The following is a 14,674-nucleotide window of genomic DNA, read 5'->3' as shown; positions in this document are numbered from 1 at the left end:
TGGCTGTCTTGGATTCCTCTTTAGCCATGCGCAACCTCTCCAGCCGGGAGAGGTTGCGCTCGGCTTCGTTTTTAGCTGCGGGGCTGGGGCGGGGGAACCCCAAGCTTCCTCCGACCCCACCCCCAAATCAGGCTATCCGCAAGCATTCAGAGCACGGTGGGAACTCCCGCCGGGCTCAGAAGGCTTGCGGAGAGCTGCCTGAAACCTGAAGAGCGAGAGGGGTTGGTGCATTCACTCCATAGGACGCACAGAAATTTCCCCTTCATTTTTGGAGGGGAAAAAGTACGTCCTATAGGGCGAAAAATACGGTACGTAATTCGTTCTGGAGGTCCATTCTTAACCTGAAACTGTTCTTAACCACGTTAGCTAATGGGGCCTCCTGCTGCCGCCGCGCCACCGGAGCACAATTTCTGTTCTTATCCTGAAGCAAAGTTCTTAACCTGAAGCACTATTTCTGGGTTAGCGTAGTCTGTAACCTGAAGCATATGTAACCTGAGGTACCACTGTAATTTTTATTGCTGAAACATTGTAAAACGCAAAAATGGAGAATAATTTTAAAAGAAAGGGAAGGTTGCTTCTGCCTGCCTCTCTGCTCACCTGCCAGGGCCATCACTGTCTCCTTGAAGTAACCAACCGTGATGTCTTGGATGGAGCAGACAGCTTCTTCAGCCTGATCTGTCCACTCCTCCGCCTCCTTCTTCAGGGCCTCAATCCTTTTAGGACCCAGCCTGTCAGCTTGCAAGGATTTCTTAAAAAGAAAAGGAGTATATTTTTAGAGTCAAAACGGGCATTCACAAGAGGCCAAAGGTGTTCTGTCTGTATCAAGAGTTCCATTTTTGAGCTAGTAGAATCCTAGCCGCCGTTGTAGCATACGTGAATAACTTCTTCCACTCTTTTGGCAATTCCTGTCCTATAAAGGTAAGGTAAAGGGACCCCTGACCATTAGGTCCAGTCGTGACCAACTCTGGGGTTGCGGCGCTCATCTCGCTTTATTGGCCGAGGGAGCCGGTGTACAGCTTCTAGGTCATGTGGCCAGCATGACTAAGCCGCTTCTGGCAAACCAGAGCAGAGCACAGAAACGCCGTTTACCTTCCCGCTGGAGCTGTACCTATTTATCTACTTGCACTTTGACGTGCTTTCGAACTGCTAGGTGGGCAGGAGCAGGGACCGAGCAACGGGAGCTCACCCCGTCGCGGGGATTCGAACCGCCGACCTTCTGATCGGCAAGTCCTAGGCTCTGTGGTTTAACCCACACCGCCACCCAAGTCCCTCCTGTCCTATAATGCCTAACAAAAAAGCTTCTGGTTTTTTAATAAAAAATTTTTAAACATCTTCTTCAGTTAATTATATATCATTTCTCAATAGTTTTTTATTACAATTCCACTACATATGATAAAACGTACCTTCTTTCTCTTTACACTTCCAGCACTTATTGGAACTTATTCTATACATTTTTGCAAGTTTAACAGGAGTCATGCACCACCAATACATCATTTTCATATAATTCTCTTTCAGAATTATGCAATCAGTAAATTTTAAATCCACTTTCCATAGTTTTTCCCAGTCTTCCATTTGTATATTATGTCCTAAGTCCTGTGCCCATTTGATCATTACACATCTGACCTCTTCATCTTTAGTTTCCCATTCTAGCAATAAATTATATGTTTTTTCCAATATTTTGGTAAAATTTCTCTTTGAAATCTAGATAAGAGTATAAATTATAAAAATGATAAGAAATATGTTCTATTTACAAATAAAAAATTTAAATAGCTACCTTTCTACTGGTAGGACAGCTTTTGTTAGAGGGAGCAGAACCTCAAATCTGTATTAATTTGAATTGATTTTTACTTCTTGAGGGGGGCAGCTGCCCCCTTTCCCCCCTTGGAGGGGGGCCCATGGGTGGGAAAAGGTTGGGAAACATTGGGTTAGATGCTGATAACACCAAGGTTGCAGGTGTGATCCCCATAACAGCAACACCCTAGAGGTCCCGGGCCCTAAGGAAGTCAGATTAACCTCAACCAGAGCTAGGGCCTTTTCAACACTGGCTCCGGACTGGTGGAACACTCTGTCTCATGAGACCAGGGCCCTGCAGGATCTGATTTCTTTCTGCAGGGCCTGTAAGACAGAGTTATTCTGCCTGGCCTTTGGCTTGGAATCAGCTAGATCCCCTCCCCCTGTTTCCTTTTTCCTTCTGTGATGGAACTCCTATTTGGGGACTTCCCTGGCTTTTTTCTGGCCCACACAGGACCAGTCTGGATAGTTGGCCTTTGGTTTTCATCCCCCAAAAGTTTTTGATTTGAGTTTCTACTGAAATGAGGCTGCATTTTTTATGTTTCATTTTTTGTATGTTGTATTTTAATGTTGTATTTTAATCTTTTTTTTAAGTTGTATTTTAATCAATTGTTTTTATACCTGGTGTTAACTGCCCTGAGCCCGGTCTTGGCTGGGGAGGGCGGGGTATAAATAAAATTTATTTTTATTATTATTATTAGTGACATCTGCATATTCCTGCCTTGCAGGGGGCTGGACTAGATGATCCTCAGGGTCCCTTCCACCTCTATTATTCTAAGTTTGCCTGGTTTTTGTCCTGCTTTGGTTGCACTGCAGCACAAGAGTGCCTACTGCAATAATGCAGTAACATTAGGGAAGAGCCCTGCGGAACAATAAATAAATAAATAAATAAATAAATAAATAAATAATTTATTATTTATACCCCGCCCATCTGGCTGGGTTTCCCCAGCCACTCTGGGCAGCTTCCAAAAGAATATTAAAATACTGTGATACATAAAGCAAAACTATGCCTGGATGTTTCAAAATAAATCCATTGCAATGTACTACAGTTGTGCCAACGACACCTACAAAACGAAACAGCAGTTTGGTGCCAACAGATCCCATCATTCTGACTCCACGGGGAGAAAGCCATTCATCACACAGGATCTTATTTTATAGAGACTTCGAAACACCGGAAAGAGAAACCTACCAGGATCTCCAGTCTGTATAAAGTGGCCAGCTCACGCATATCCCTAAACGGCTGCAGCAAATATTGATAGAATTCGGTCGCCACGGTAACCAGCTCCCAATAAGCATGATCTTCCTCCTTGTAGAGCTCCATCAAAGCGACCAGCTTGTCAGCATCTTTGTGCTGGTAGAGAACCTACGGGGGCAAGAGACTCCAAAATTAGCAATGGAATCGTACTCTTTGCAAACAATTGAGACATCCAGGGAGGTGGTGGGTGGACAGGAGGCGTTTAAGAGTGCCGCAAATTTACGTAGATGTGGGTCCTACGGAGGCGCCGCACAAACCTCGCAAGACAAATGCACCTGTTGTGTTTATGTATTGTGATTTTATCCTGTGGACTGCCCTGAGAGCAGCAGGTATACAGCCGTGTACAAATTTAATAAATAATAACAATAACAGTGCTGCACCTATCAGGGCACCTCCAGAACCTGCGGAACTGCCCGCCACAAGACATAGTCACAGCCGCGAACTTAAATGGCTCTAAACAGGAGTGAGGAATGTTGCTGAACTACAACTCCCTCTTGCCTTAGCAATCACGGCAATGGCCGGAGAATAAGGGAGTTGTACTTCAGCAACAACTGGAGGGCCAAGGATTCCCCACACTGGTTCTGCAACTAGGATTGGGCAAATGCGAACCCGCAACAAAGGTTCGAATTCTGTCACTCCATTTCCTCTTCCGACTTTCTCCCCCACACCTCACAACAGCCAGTGAGGGTTCGGCACCCCCTAAGCATACTCAGTCCACCCTAGGGAGTTTTCAGGGGAGTCCTCCTTCTTTTAAGACCCCTCCCCAATCAATCTAAGAAAACAAACGCTGGACTGGGAAAACCTTGGTCTTGATCTAGCAAGTTTTTAATTGACAGTTTGTATCCATATGATTAGGGACGCGGGTGGCGCTGTGGGTTAAACCACAGAGCCTAGGACTTGCCGATCAGAAGGTCGGCGGTTCGAATCCCCGTGACGGGGTGAGCTCCCGTTGCTCGGTCCCTGCTCCTGCCCACCTAGCAGTTCGAAAGCACGTCAAAGTGCAAGTAGATAAATAGGTACCGCTTCAGCGGGAAGGTAAATGGCATTTTCGTGTGCTGCTCTGGTTCGCCAGAAGCGGCTTAGTCATGCTGGCCACATGACCTGGAAGCTGTATGCCGGCTCCCTCGGCCAATAAAGCGAGATGAGCGCCGCAACCCCAGAGTTGGTCATGACTGGACCTAATGGTCAGGGGTCCTTTATCCATATGATTTGCAACTACAGTCATACCTTGGGTTACAGACGCTTCAGGCTGTGCCGAAACCTGGAAGTACCGGAACGGGTTACTTCCGGGTTTCAGCGGTTGTGCATGCGCAGAAGCACAAAATCGCACTTTGCGCATGAGCGCTGAACCACAACCTGCGCATGTGCAGACGTGGCACTGTGGGTTGCAAACGTGCCTCCCCCATGGGTCACGTTCGCAACCCGAGCGTCCACTGTACCAATACAGTGGTACCTCGCAAGACGAATGCCTCGCAAGACAAAAAACACGCTAGACGAAAGGGTTTTTTTAACTGCTTCGCAAGACGATTTTCCCTATGGGCTTGCTTCACAAGACGGAAACGTCTTGCAAGTTTGTTTCCTTTTTCTTAACACCGTTAATACAGTTGCGACTTGACTTCGAGGAGCAACTCATAGAACGCGGTGTGGTAGCCTTTTTTGAGGTTTTTAAAGACTTTGGTATTTTTGAAGCTTTTCCAAAACTTTCCCGACACCGTGCTTCGCAAGACGAAAAAAATCGCAAGACGACAAAACTCGCGGAACGAATTAATTTCGTCTTGCGAGGCACCACTGTACAGTTGTACCTTGGATCTCAAATGTCTTGGCTCACGGATGGTCAAAACCCGGAAATGAGCGTTCCGGTTTTGGAAGCCGAACGTCCGACAGCGCTTCCGCAGCTTCCGATTGGCTGCAGGACCTTCCTGCAGCCAATCAGAAGCTGTGCTTTGGTTTCCGAACTTTTTGGAAGTCAAACGGACTTCAGGAACGGATTCCGTTCGACTTCCAAGGTACGACTGTACAGGAGGAAAGTCAAGGTTGCAGAGCAATGGAAAATGCTAAAGCAATTCAAGTTAAGTAGGGGCGAAGTGTTGCTATTGGTAGCAGCGCAGCAATAAAACTGCTAGCACATTAGCAAAGCTAAGCAGTGCTCAGTATGGTTTCAAATTGGATGGGGGAGATCCCTGCATTGTGGGGGGTTGGACTAGATGAGCCTGCGGGAGTCCCTAGCAACTCTACAATTCTATGAGATACACCTCAGGGTGTTAATTGCTTTATATCACAGTAGAATGGAACACAGCAGCAGCTAAATCATTACATTTGGTGGTCCTAATAGATGTATAATGCTGACTATGCCATCAATGAAATAAGTTTAATTTTCTTACGAACAGGGAGCCACTCACGGGAATAAAGGCTGCACAGCAGGGTGGTAGATTGAACCTCTTGGAAAACACACCAAAAGTGTTCCAGAATCCAAGAGCTCATCTCAGCTGAGACCCATGTGAGCCATATCCCACACCCACAGAGGCGAGTCAAGAGCCAGAGAATTTGCCTTTCCCCCTTAGCATCTGACGACACCTCTCTGTTTTGAGTTATTTGTGAATTGCTGCCGACACATCGCACACTCTCTCCCAAGAGCTGTGCCAGCCAAACACACAAATCACAGAGTCCCATGTTCCCAGAGGTCGTTGCCATTGTACAGTGGTACCTCGGGTTACATATGCTTCAGGTTACATACGCTTCAGGTTACAGACTCCACTAACCCTGAAATAGTGCTTCAGGTTAAGAACTTTGCTTCAGGATGAGAACAGAAATTGTGCTCCGTCGGTGCGGGAGCAGCAGGAGGCTCCATTAGCTAAAGTGGTGCTTCAGGTTAAGAACAGTTTCAGGGTAAGTACGGACCTCCGGAATGAATTAAGTACTTAACCCGAGGTACCACTGTACAGCGAAGCCGGGGGTATGTCCAAATGTTCCTCCAAGTTAATTTTAAAAATTACTATCTCCGCAGATAGCAAACTGGCACCTCTGGGAGAAGGTGAGCTTACAAGGGTGTTCCTGACATGCTAGCTTTCCACAGGCAGGAAGATCCTGAGGCAACATGGCAGGTGAGGGGAGCCTTTGGCCACTGAACTACAGCTCCCAGCAGCCCCAGCAAGCAAGACCAATGACCAGGGATGATGGGCGTCGTTGTTCAGTAATTTCCAGAGGGCCAAAGGGCCTGCAGTATACAGCCCTCCCCTTGCAACTCGGAAGTCTCAAAAACCAGGTCACAGGATTCGGCTGAATGTGTACATCAGCCCTGATCATGGTGGAAATGAGGCCTAGTCGGCAGCAGATTGAGAGGGTGGCTGATTTAGGCCTTACAGAAGGCAGAAAATTAAGATGCTGGATGGATGCATGCACACAAAAGCTCATACCAATAACTAACTTAGTTGGTCTCTAAGGTGCTACTGGAAGGCATTATTTTATTTTATTTTATTTATTTTGTTTCGGCCTTGTTACTGCCATTGTTTAGATGCAAGATCTTCTGCAGTGATCCCCAGCTTCACTCACTAAGCTACCTCACAAGTTTGTTGGGAGGATAAACTGTTTTAATGTAGATTGTTTTCCTTTTAAAAAAAATAGAAAATACTTTGAAAGCCTCCTAGTGGAACAGCACTGTCGTATCTTGGATCCTGAACGCCTCAGTACTCGGACGTTTTGGCTCCTTAACGCCGCAAAGCTGAAAGTGAGTGTTCTGGTTTGCAAACGTTCTTTGGAACCCAAACGTCTAACAGGGCTTCCGATTGGCTGCAGGAGCCAGTCAGAAGCTATGCTTTGGTTTCTGAGCATTTTGGAAGTCGAATGGACTTCCGGAACGGATTCCGTTCAACTTCCAAGGTATGACTGTATATATTTTCAAAAAGGGGAGGGGCAAGGAGATTGGAGGCGCAAATTGCAGCTACAACAAAGGCGGCATTTTTCCATCTCCACCAAGCTAAGCAGTTAGCTCCTTACCTCTCTCGCCCTGACCTAGCCACTGTGATCCACGCGACGGTCACCTCCAGACTTGATTATTGTAACTCACTCTATGTGGGGCTGCCCTTGAGACTGACCCAGAAACTCCAGCGGGTGCAGAATGCCGCAGCGAGATTCCTTACGGGGTCCTCGTCATGGGATCACATTCACCCGGTGCTATATCAGCTGCACTGGCTCCCGGTGGAGCATCATGTCTAAGGTGCTGGTTTACCTTTAAAGCCCTATACGGCCTAGGACCCTCGTACCTACAGGACCGCCTCTCCTGGTATGTCCCACAGAGGACCTTACGGTCTTCAAACAAAAACATCCTGAAGGTCCCAGGCCACAGAGAGGTTAGGCTGGCCTCAACCAGAGCCAGGGCTTTTTTGGCTGTGGCTCCAATCTGGTGGAACGCTCTGTCAGAAGAGACTAGGGCCCTGCGGGACTTGACATCTTTCCGCAAGGCCTGCAAGACAGAGCTGTTCCACCAGGCCTTTGGTCAGGGCACAGCCTGACCCCCTCCTTTGGCAATCCTCACAGAACTCTAGCCCAATGGTTGCCATCAATTTGAGTTAAATTAATTTTAATGAAATGATTTTAGAATGTTGTATTATTTTACTGTTGTTAGCTGCTCTGAGCCCGGCTTCAGCTGGGGAGGGTGGGATATAAATAAAATTTATTATTATTATTATCAGCACAGCCTCCTGGATCTGGCCAATGCCCCATCTAGGGCTGCATCCTGTTCTCACGGCGACCATCCAAATGCGTGTGGGAAACCCTCAAGCTGCGCCTGAGCAGAAGAGCAGTCTCTTGTCCTGGGGGATTTCAGCAACTGACATTCAGAAGAATCGCTGCCTCCCAACTGTGCAGAGCATAGAAAGTACTGGGTACATCACCCCCCTATGCTTAGAGGATGGGTGGGATAAAAAAAGATAAATACGCTTTAAATCCAGGGATCCTCTGCTTTATAGTGATCTGGAAACCCGGGGCAGCTGTTATAAAAGACCAAGTCGCTCAGATTTCTGAGAAGGCGTTTTTTGCAGGTCAAGGGGAATTTCCAGTTCGTTTAATGACTGCAATCAGATACCCTATCCGGTGCAACACTGCCTGCTCCTATAAACACAGGACTCTCCCCCACACTTAAGCCTAAGTATGCAGAAGACTTGTGAGGATTTTGACAGCTGATTTGTCATCCAAACAGCATCTCCATCCAACACACAGCTGGTGGGCCGGGGGGGTGTTTGGATTTTGGAGAGTTGCACGCAGCACCTTACATGACAGGACAAGAAAGGCTTGATTTGGCTGAGCGTCAACCTTCACAAAATCTGCGGCTCCTCGGCCTCGGGTTCCCATGGGGCTTGGAAAACTGGGGTGGAATTAAATGGCTCCAGCTCACTGCTGTGTGTCCACTGCACAGAGCTCAAAAATTCAGGGCACTCTTCCTTATGCCAAATCAGCCCATTAACCTCAATAGTGTCTACACTGACTGGTAGCGACTCTCCAGGGTTCCAGGCAAGAATCAGCGTTAGAAACTCAGATATCAAAGCTCCGCGCCAAACGGCTCCTTAAACCAAGGTTGCAGTCGCCAATGATGGAATGTCTAGTTGCCATTTGGGGGCAAGGTGACTCTAAAGTCTTATTTTTCGAACAATGGACTTTGTGCAGCCGGTAAGTGGTCTACAAATGTAAGAAATGAAGACGCACACATATCAGAGCAGCCTTGCCCGAACTAACGTTCCCAGGCGTTGTTGCAACTACAGTTCCCACCCACTGGGCCAAAATGCTGTGTGGAGCTGATGGGAGCAGTGGTCCAACGACATGTGGGGAACCCGAAACTTACAAAAGCCTGGATTATTTGCTTATTTCTTGCATTTATATCCACACCTTTTTTCTGCAAGAAACTCAAGGGGGCATATACAGATGATTTGATCTCCCCTGCCACAACAGCCCGGCGAGGTAGGGGAGGCCCGAGGCAGGTGGCTTGGAGAAAGGTTCCCCCTCCAAACGAGTTTCATGCCAAGTGGGGTACAGTGGTACCTCGGGTTAAGAACTTAATTTGCTAGACTGGTGACTGGGGGCGGCCGCCGAGACCATATAACACCGTCTTGAAAGACCTACACTGGCTCCCAAGTAAGTTTCCGAGCACAATTCAAAGTGTTGGTGCTGACCTTTAAAGCCTTAAACGGCCTCGGCCCAGTACACCTGAAGGAGCGTCTCCACCCCCATCGTTCTGCCCGGACGCTGAGGTCCAGCACCGAGGGCCTTCTGGCGGGCCCCTCATTGCGAGAAGCCAAATTACAGGGAACCAGGCAGAGGGCCTTCTCGGTAGTGGCGCCTGCCCTGTGGAAAGCCCTCCCACCAGATGTCAAAGAGAACAACAACTACCAGACTTTCAGGAGACATCTGAAGGCAGCCCTGTTCAGGGAAGCTTTTAATGTTTGATGTATTACGGTATTTTAATACAGTGATACCTCGGGTTAAGTACTTAATTCGCTCCTTTCTTAACCTGAAACTGTTCTTAACCTGAGGTACCACTTTAGTTGCAAGGGACACGGGTGGCACTGTGGGTTAAACCACTGAGCTTAGGGCTTGCCGATCAGAAGGTCGGCGGTTCGAATCCCTGCGACAGGGTGAGCTCCCGTTGTTCGGTCTCTGCTCCTGCCAACCTAGCAGTTTGAAAGCACGTCAAAGTGCAAATAGATAAATAGGTACCGCTCTGGCGGGAAGGTAAACGGCATTTCCGTGCGCTGCTCTGGTTCGCCAGAAGCGGCTTAGTCATGCTGGCCACATGACCCGGAAGCTGTACGCCGGCTCCCTCGACCAATAAAGCAAGATGAGCGTGCAACCCCAGAGTCGGTCACGACTGGACGTAATGGGTAGGGGGCTCCTTACCACTTTAGCTAACGGGGCCTCCTGCTGCTGCGCGATTTCTGTTCTCATCCTGTAGCCAAATTCTTAACCCGAGGTACTATTTCTGGGTTAGCAGGGTCTGTAACCTGAAGCGTCTGTAACCCGAGGTACCACTGTATTCGAACCTGGATTACCCCTGGTCCTCGTCCGACGCGCTAACCACTGCGCCGCACGGCCTCTCCTTAGGGAATCTGAGCCCACTCCTTCCCTGCCCCTTCAGGGGTTTACCTGCCAGCGCCCTCCAGGCACCCTTCCTCCCCCCCCACGCCCCCTCACGCCCCCCGACGGCGCCCCGTACCCTCCGCAAGGCCTCCTTGGCGCCGCTGAGCCGCCCCTTGAGCGCTTTCCTGCGGAACTCCTGCAAGTTCTCGAAGTACTCGTCCTCCTCGTCCTGGTCGTGGGCGAAGAGCGAGTCGAGCAGCGCCTTGCGGCCGCACGCCTCCAAGGCCCAGCCCAGGTACCTCTCCAGGCGGCGGCACAGCGCCTCCAGCTCGGCCTCGGCCAGCACCGGGCAGCCGGGGAAGAGCAGCGCCCACAGGCCGCTCTGGCCGGACAGCGCCGCGGGCAGCGCGGGCAGGCAGGGCTCCAGCTGCGGGGCCAAGGCCGACAGCTGGCGGTGGACGCCCTGCAGGGCCTGCGGGGAGAAGAGGCCGGCCCAGCTCATCTGCTGCGGGCCGCCAACGCCGCCGCCTCCGGCCTCGGCCGCCTGCTCCTGCAAGGTCCGGTTGTGGCAGGTCACCGCGAACTTGCTCTCGATGCCGTTCCAGGCCACCAGGAAGCGCAGCTTCTGCGGCGGCTCGGGCTGCCCGAAGGCGTCCTCCTTGATGGCCACCCAGCCGTCCAGGCTGTCCGGCTGCGGCTGCTCCTCTGCTTCGTCCATGGGGGCAGAGAGGAAGCCGGGCGCCCGCAGCCTCGCAGCCGCTTCCTTTCCAGCGGCGGCGGCGCCCCTTTGAACTTCAAAGGCTTTCTCTTTTCCGCCAACGTTCTAGAACCCCGATAAACTTTCTTTTCCCCTCCTTTTAGTGAAAGTAGCAAAGCGGCCCGGGAGGACTTGTTGTGGCTCTTTCTGTGACGTCGCGAGCGGCGTCCCCGCTTCTGGTTGGCTGCTTGGCTTTCAAGTGGGAGGAGTCTTAGCGTCTTCCCCACCCCTTTTTTGGGTCCCAGGAAGTGGACTTCATAAAAGCAAACACGCTCCTTTAAAAAGAAGGGAGGGACTTTTTTGCACCGTGGGAAGTGGGCTCCCCTCCTAATCTGGAAGTTGTAAGCATCCGTTGCCCGCATTAGAAGCAGCTGCCAAGGGTCCCGAGGTGGCTCAAAGGTCACCCACCCTTCCGCTTTTCCCGCGCCAGAGAGGTTTTTGTTTCGTTCTGCCGCTTTCCCCGGAAAACACTCCGTTTCGGGAAAACACACTGTTTACCTCTGAATCGACGTTGGGGATTATCCACACTCAGAGATTCCCAGGCACGTCTGCGCTTTAAAGCTCTGTGTTTGAACGCTCTTTTTGTTCTCCGCGAAAAACCGCTCTTTGCCACTGAATACAAATTATAATAAATAAAAATAATATTTTTTTATTTATACCCCGCCCTTCCCGGTTCAGAAAACCGGGCTCAGGGTGGCTAACAACAAATTTAAAACACTTAATTGATGCAACAAAAAACAGCATAAAATACAGTATAAAACGTGAATGGCAATAAATTCAGAATTCAAAAATCAATTTAGGGGGAAAATCCATCCAATAAACATTAGATGATGCACCTCGACTTTAAAGCTTTCCAATTCAACAAAACTCAGGGGGACAGAATAACATTTTGGGCGTGTGCTTAGAAATCACGCGACAAAGGGAAGTGTGGAGATTCCCTCATTTCCAGGAGGAGGCAGGGGTAAAGATCCGCAGGAGTTTGGGAAAAAGCCGGAATGTTTTGCTTCGGGTCTTGAAATATACTCAGAGTTGGGAGTGGATTTCATGCTCTTTATTTAGCTCATAGTGGTGAGGAGGAATGAAAGTTTCCCCAAAGCATCTGCTTTATATACAGTGGTGCTTCGCAAGACGAAAAGAATCCGTTCTGTGAGTCTCTTCGTCTAGCGGTTTTTTTGTCTTGCGAAGCAAGCCCATTGAAGGATTAGCGCTATTAGCGCTATTAGCGGCTTTTAGCGGCTTAGCGGATAAGCGGCTTAGCGGCTTAGAAAAAGGGGGGGAGGGAAAAAAACCTGCAGGAACTCGCAAGACATTTTCGTCTTGCGAAGCAAGCCCATAGGAGATTCGTTTTGCGAAGCACCTCCAAAACGGAACACTCTTTCGTCTAGCGAGTTTTCCGTCTTGCGAGGCATTCGTCTTGCGGGGCACCACGGTACATTATTTACACAATGGGCCCCACATGATTTGCTAATTCCGGAATTCTCCTGTAGGCCAATCAGGTTGTGGATTCACTTCCATCTGGAGCTGGATTGGGTGGCTCCTGCAGACCAATCATACTGCTGCATTGTTCTAGGACCAATCAGACTGCTGCATTTTGAATCCTATTGTTCTAGGACCAATCAGACGGAGGCATTTTGGATCCTATTCAACTCAGTACATAACAGGTCTCTTTTCAAGCGCCCCAGATTTGTCCGGGTTCCTGCTGTACCACCAGGGGTTGCTGGGGACTGCAGCACTGGAGAGAGTGCCTGCTCTGATGGAGACCTGCACTAGGAACTCTGACGCCATTTGAACTGTGGGATCTACAAATTGTTTTGGTTCTCCTTTTATTGAGTGCAGCCTCCAGGCAGCTGAAGATGCTGTACACAGCAGTTGCTACACATGGCGACGTGAGCAAAGATGTTGATCTAACCACAACACACATACACACAGGAACACAGTTGTAAGAGAAAGGGGGAGGCACAAATCAAAACAGCCAGTGGTTCTAAGCGTACATTATCTACATTAATAATAATAAAATGTTTTGAATGCATTATGAACATGCAACACCAGATGGCACTGGAGAGCAAAATAATTTTCTATGCAATTTTTACATAGTGTTTTTCTTCTTTTGTTATAATGATTTAATTTCTGACTCATTAATAGCTGGTTTTTCCCTGTGTGTAGATGCACCCCTAGACTGAGCAGGAAACCTAGCACTTCTGTAGACCTCACCCTCCACTTTCCCCTTCCCCAGGATCCTCTTCCTTTCACTCTTCCAACCTTCCCAGCCCAATGGATCCTTCCCTGGGGCAATCTGTCGGCCACTGCTCTGGCCTGGCCCAGTCATTCAGAGCCCATGATTGCTGCCCTCAGCAGGGATACCACCTGCAGTCAATTCCACCTGCCCATAGTTTCAGCACCACACTGATGCCCTCCATTGGCTGGTGCTTCCTGGTGGATGACTCACCTGCTTCCTTAACTCCTCTAATTGCAGCGATCCAGGTTAAGGATAGCTCTGCCTAGGTCTTGTTTAGGTAGGTCAGTGATGGCCAAACTCAGCCCTCCAGATGTTTTGGGACTACAATTCCCATCATCCCTGACCACTGGTCCTGTTAGCTAGGGATGATGGGAGCTGTAGTCCCAAAACAGCTGGAGGGCCAGGTTTGGCCACCACTGACATAGGTTCATAACAGATAGGATTCAGTAGCAGATAACTTGTTTTATTTTAAGACTACTAAACACGGTTTTATCCTTTAAAATGAATTCAAGTACAATTTTTTTTGCAAGGATCTTTCCACATAAAAACTCTGCATATGCATTACTATAACGTTCCAATTATTTCACTAACAATACAGTGGTGCCCCGCAAGACGAATGCTTCGCAAGACGGAAAACTCGCTAGACGAAAGAGTTTTCCGTTTTGGAGGTGCTTCGCAAAACGAATTTCCTATGGGCTTGCTTCGCAAGACAACAACGTCTTGTGAGTTCCTGCTGGTTTTTTTCCCTCCCCCCTTCCTTTTTCTAAGCTGCTAAGCCGCTTATCAGCTGATCCGATCAGCAGATAAGCCGCTAAAAGCCGCTAAATCCGTCAATGGGCTTGCTTCGCAAGACAAAAAAACCGCTAGACGAAGAGAATCACAGAATGGATTCTTTTCGTCTTGCAAGGCACCACTGTATTTGTTCTTCCAGTGTAAGACAAACATCGACCCTCGTCAGTGCGGTCCTATGTATTTGTTATTCAACAGGATGTTTCTTTGAATTCAACAGAGCTTACTGTGTGTGTACAGGAATGCAGCCCAAAGTCTATATTTATTCTGTGCCTGCTTCCCTTCTCAGGTGTGTATAATAACTTATTTTTGCTGTAAAGGCAACAGATTCTAAAGAATCAGTCATAATGACCACCATAAGATAATATGGATATTATTGCCGCTATGAATAGGTTGGTAACAATTTCGATGCCCTCCTTGTCCACATATCCTTTTAAATAATTTAACACAACTACCGTTGGATCTGTTTTGGCCATTTATACCTTGTCCTCTGATCTACTTCTGATAAAATTGTCTTCCAGTCTAATTGATAGCACTACCCATGAGGCCTACAACAAAATGTTGCAGTGTTCCTGTTCACTGCACCAGCCAGCCACGCCTTCCTACACAGCCTTTCCCCTCTGCCTCAGTTTCCTTTCTGCCGGCTCCGTCCCTCCACAAACAACCGGCCGACATTCTGTGACCGCTGCACACACTCAGTAGGGGAACATCCCAGTCCCTGAGATTTCAGGGCCCAAATCTGAGGTCTAAAGGTGGTCCCTGGTGATGTCACAGAGGGGGC

General features: G+C 48.8%; 1 protein-coding gene and 1 long non-coding RNA gene across 2 annotated transcripts in view; one reads left to right on the top strand and one right to left on the bottom strand.

The window, feature by feature from the left end:
• WHAMM (WASP homolog associated with actin, golgi membranes and microtubules) overlaps window positions 1–11,024 on the bottom strand; it is a 31,440-nt gene extending 20,416 nt beyond the window's left edge. The window contains exons 1-3 of the mRNA XM_081170015.1: window positions 10,248–11,024; window positions 2,981–3,154; window positions 598–748 (exon numbers count right to left, since the gene is read on the bottom strand). Coding sequence (XP_081026141.1) covers window positions 598–748; window positions 2,981–3,154; window positions 10,248–10,829 — 907 coding nt within the window. The 5' untranslated portion in view covers window positions 10,830–11,024. The remainder of the gene's footprint in view (window positions 1–597; window positions 749–2,980; window positions 3,155–10,247) is intronic.
• Window positions 11,025–11,496: 472 nt separating this feature from the next.
• On the top strand, window positions 11,497–12,957 carry LOC308572789. Its single transcript, XR_014001869.1, has 2 exons — window positions 11,497–11,877; window positions 12,530–12,957. It is a non-coding gene; the product is annotated as an uncharacterized lncRNA (long non-coding RNA).
• The last annotated feature ends 1,717 nt before the right edge of the window (window positions 12,958–14,674 follow it).

This window comes from Podarcis bocagei, assembly GCF_964188305.1.
Source record: "Podarcis bocagei genome assembly, chromosome: 14".
NCBI classification, from domain to species: Eukaryota; Metazoa; Chordata; class Lepidosauria; order Squamata; family Lacertidae; genus Podarcis; species Podarcis bocagei.
This window is presented reverse-complemented; position numbering and strand designations above follow the sequence as displayed.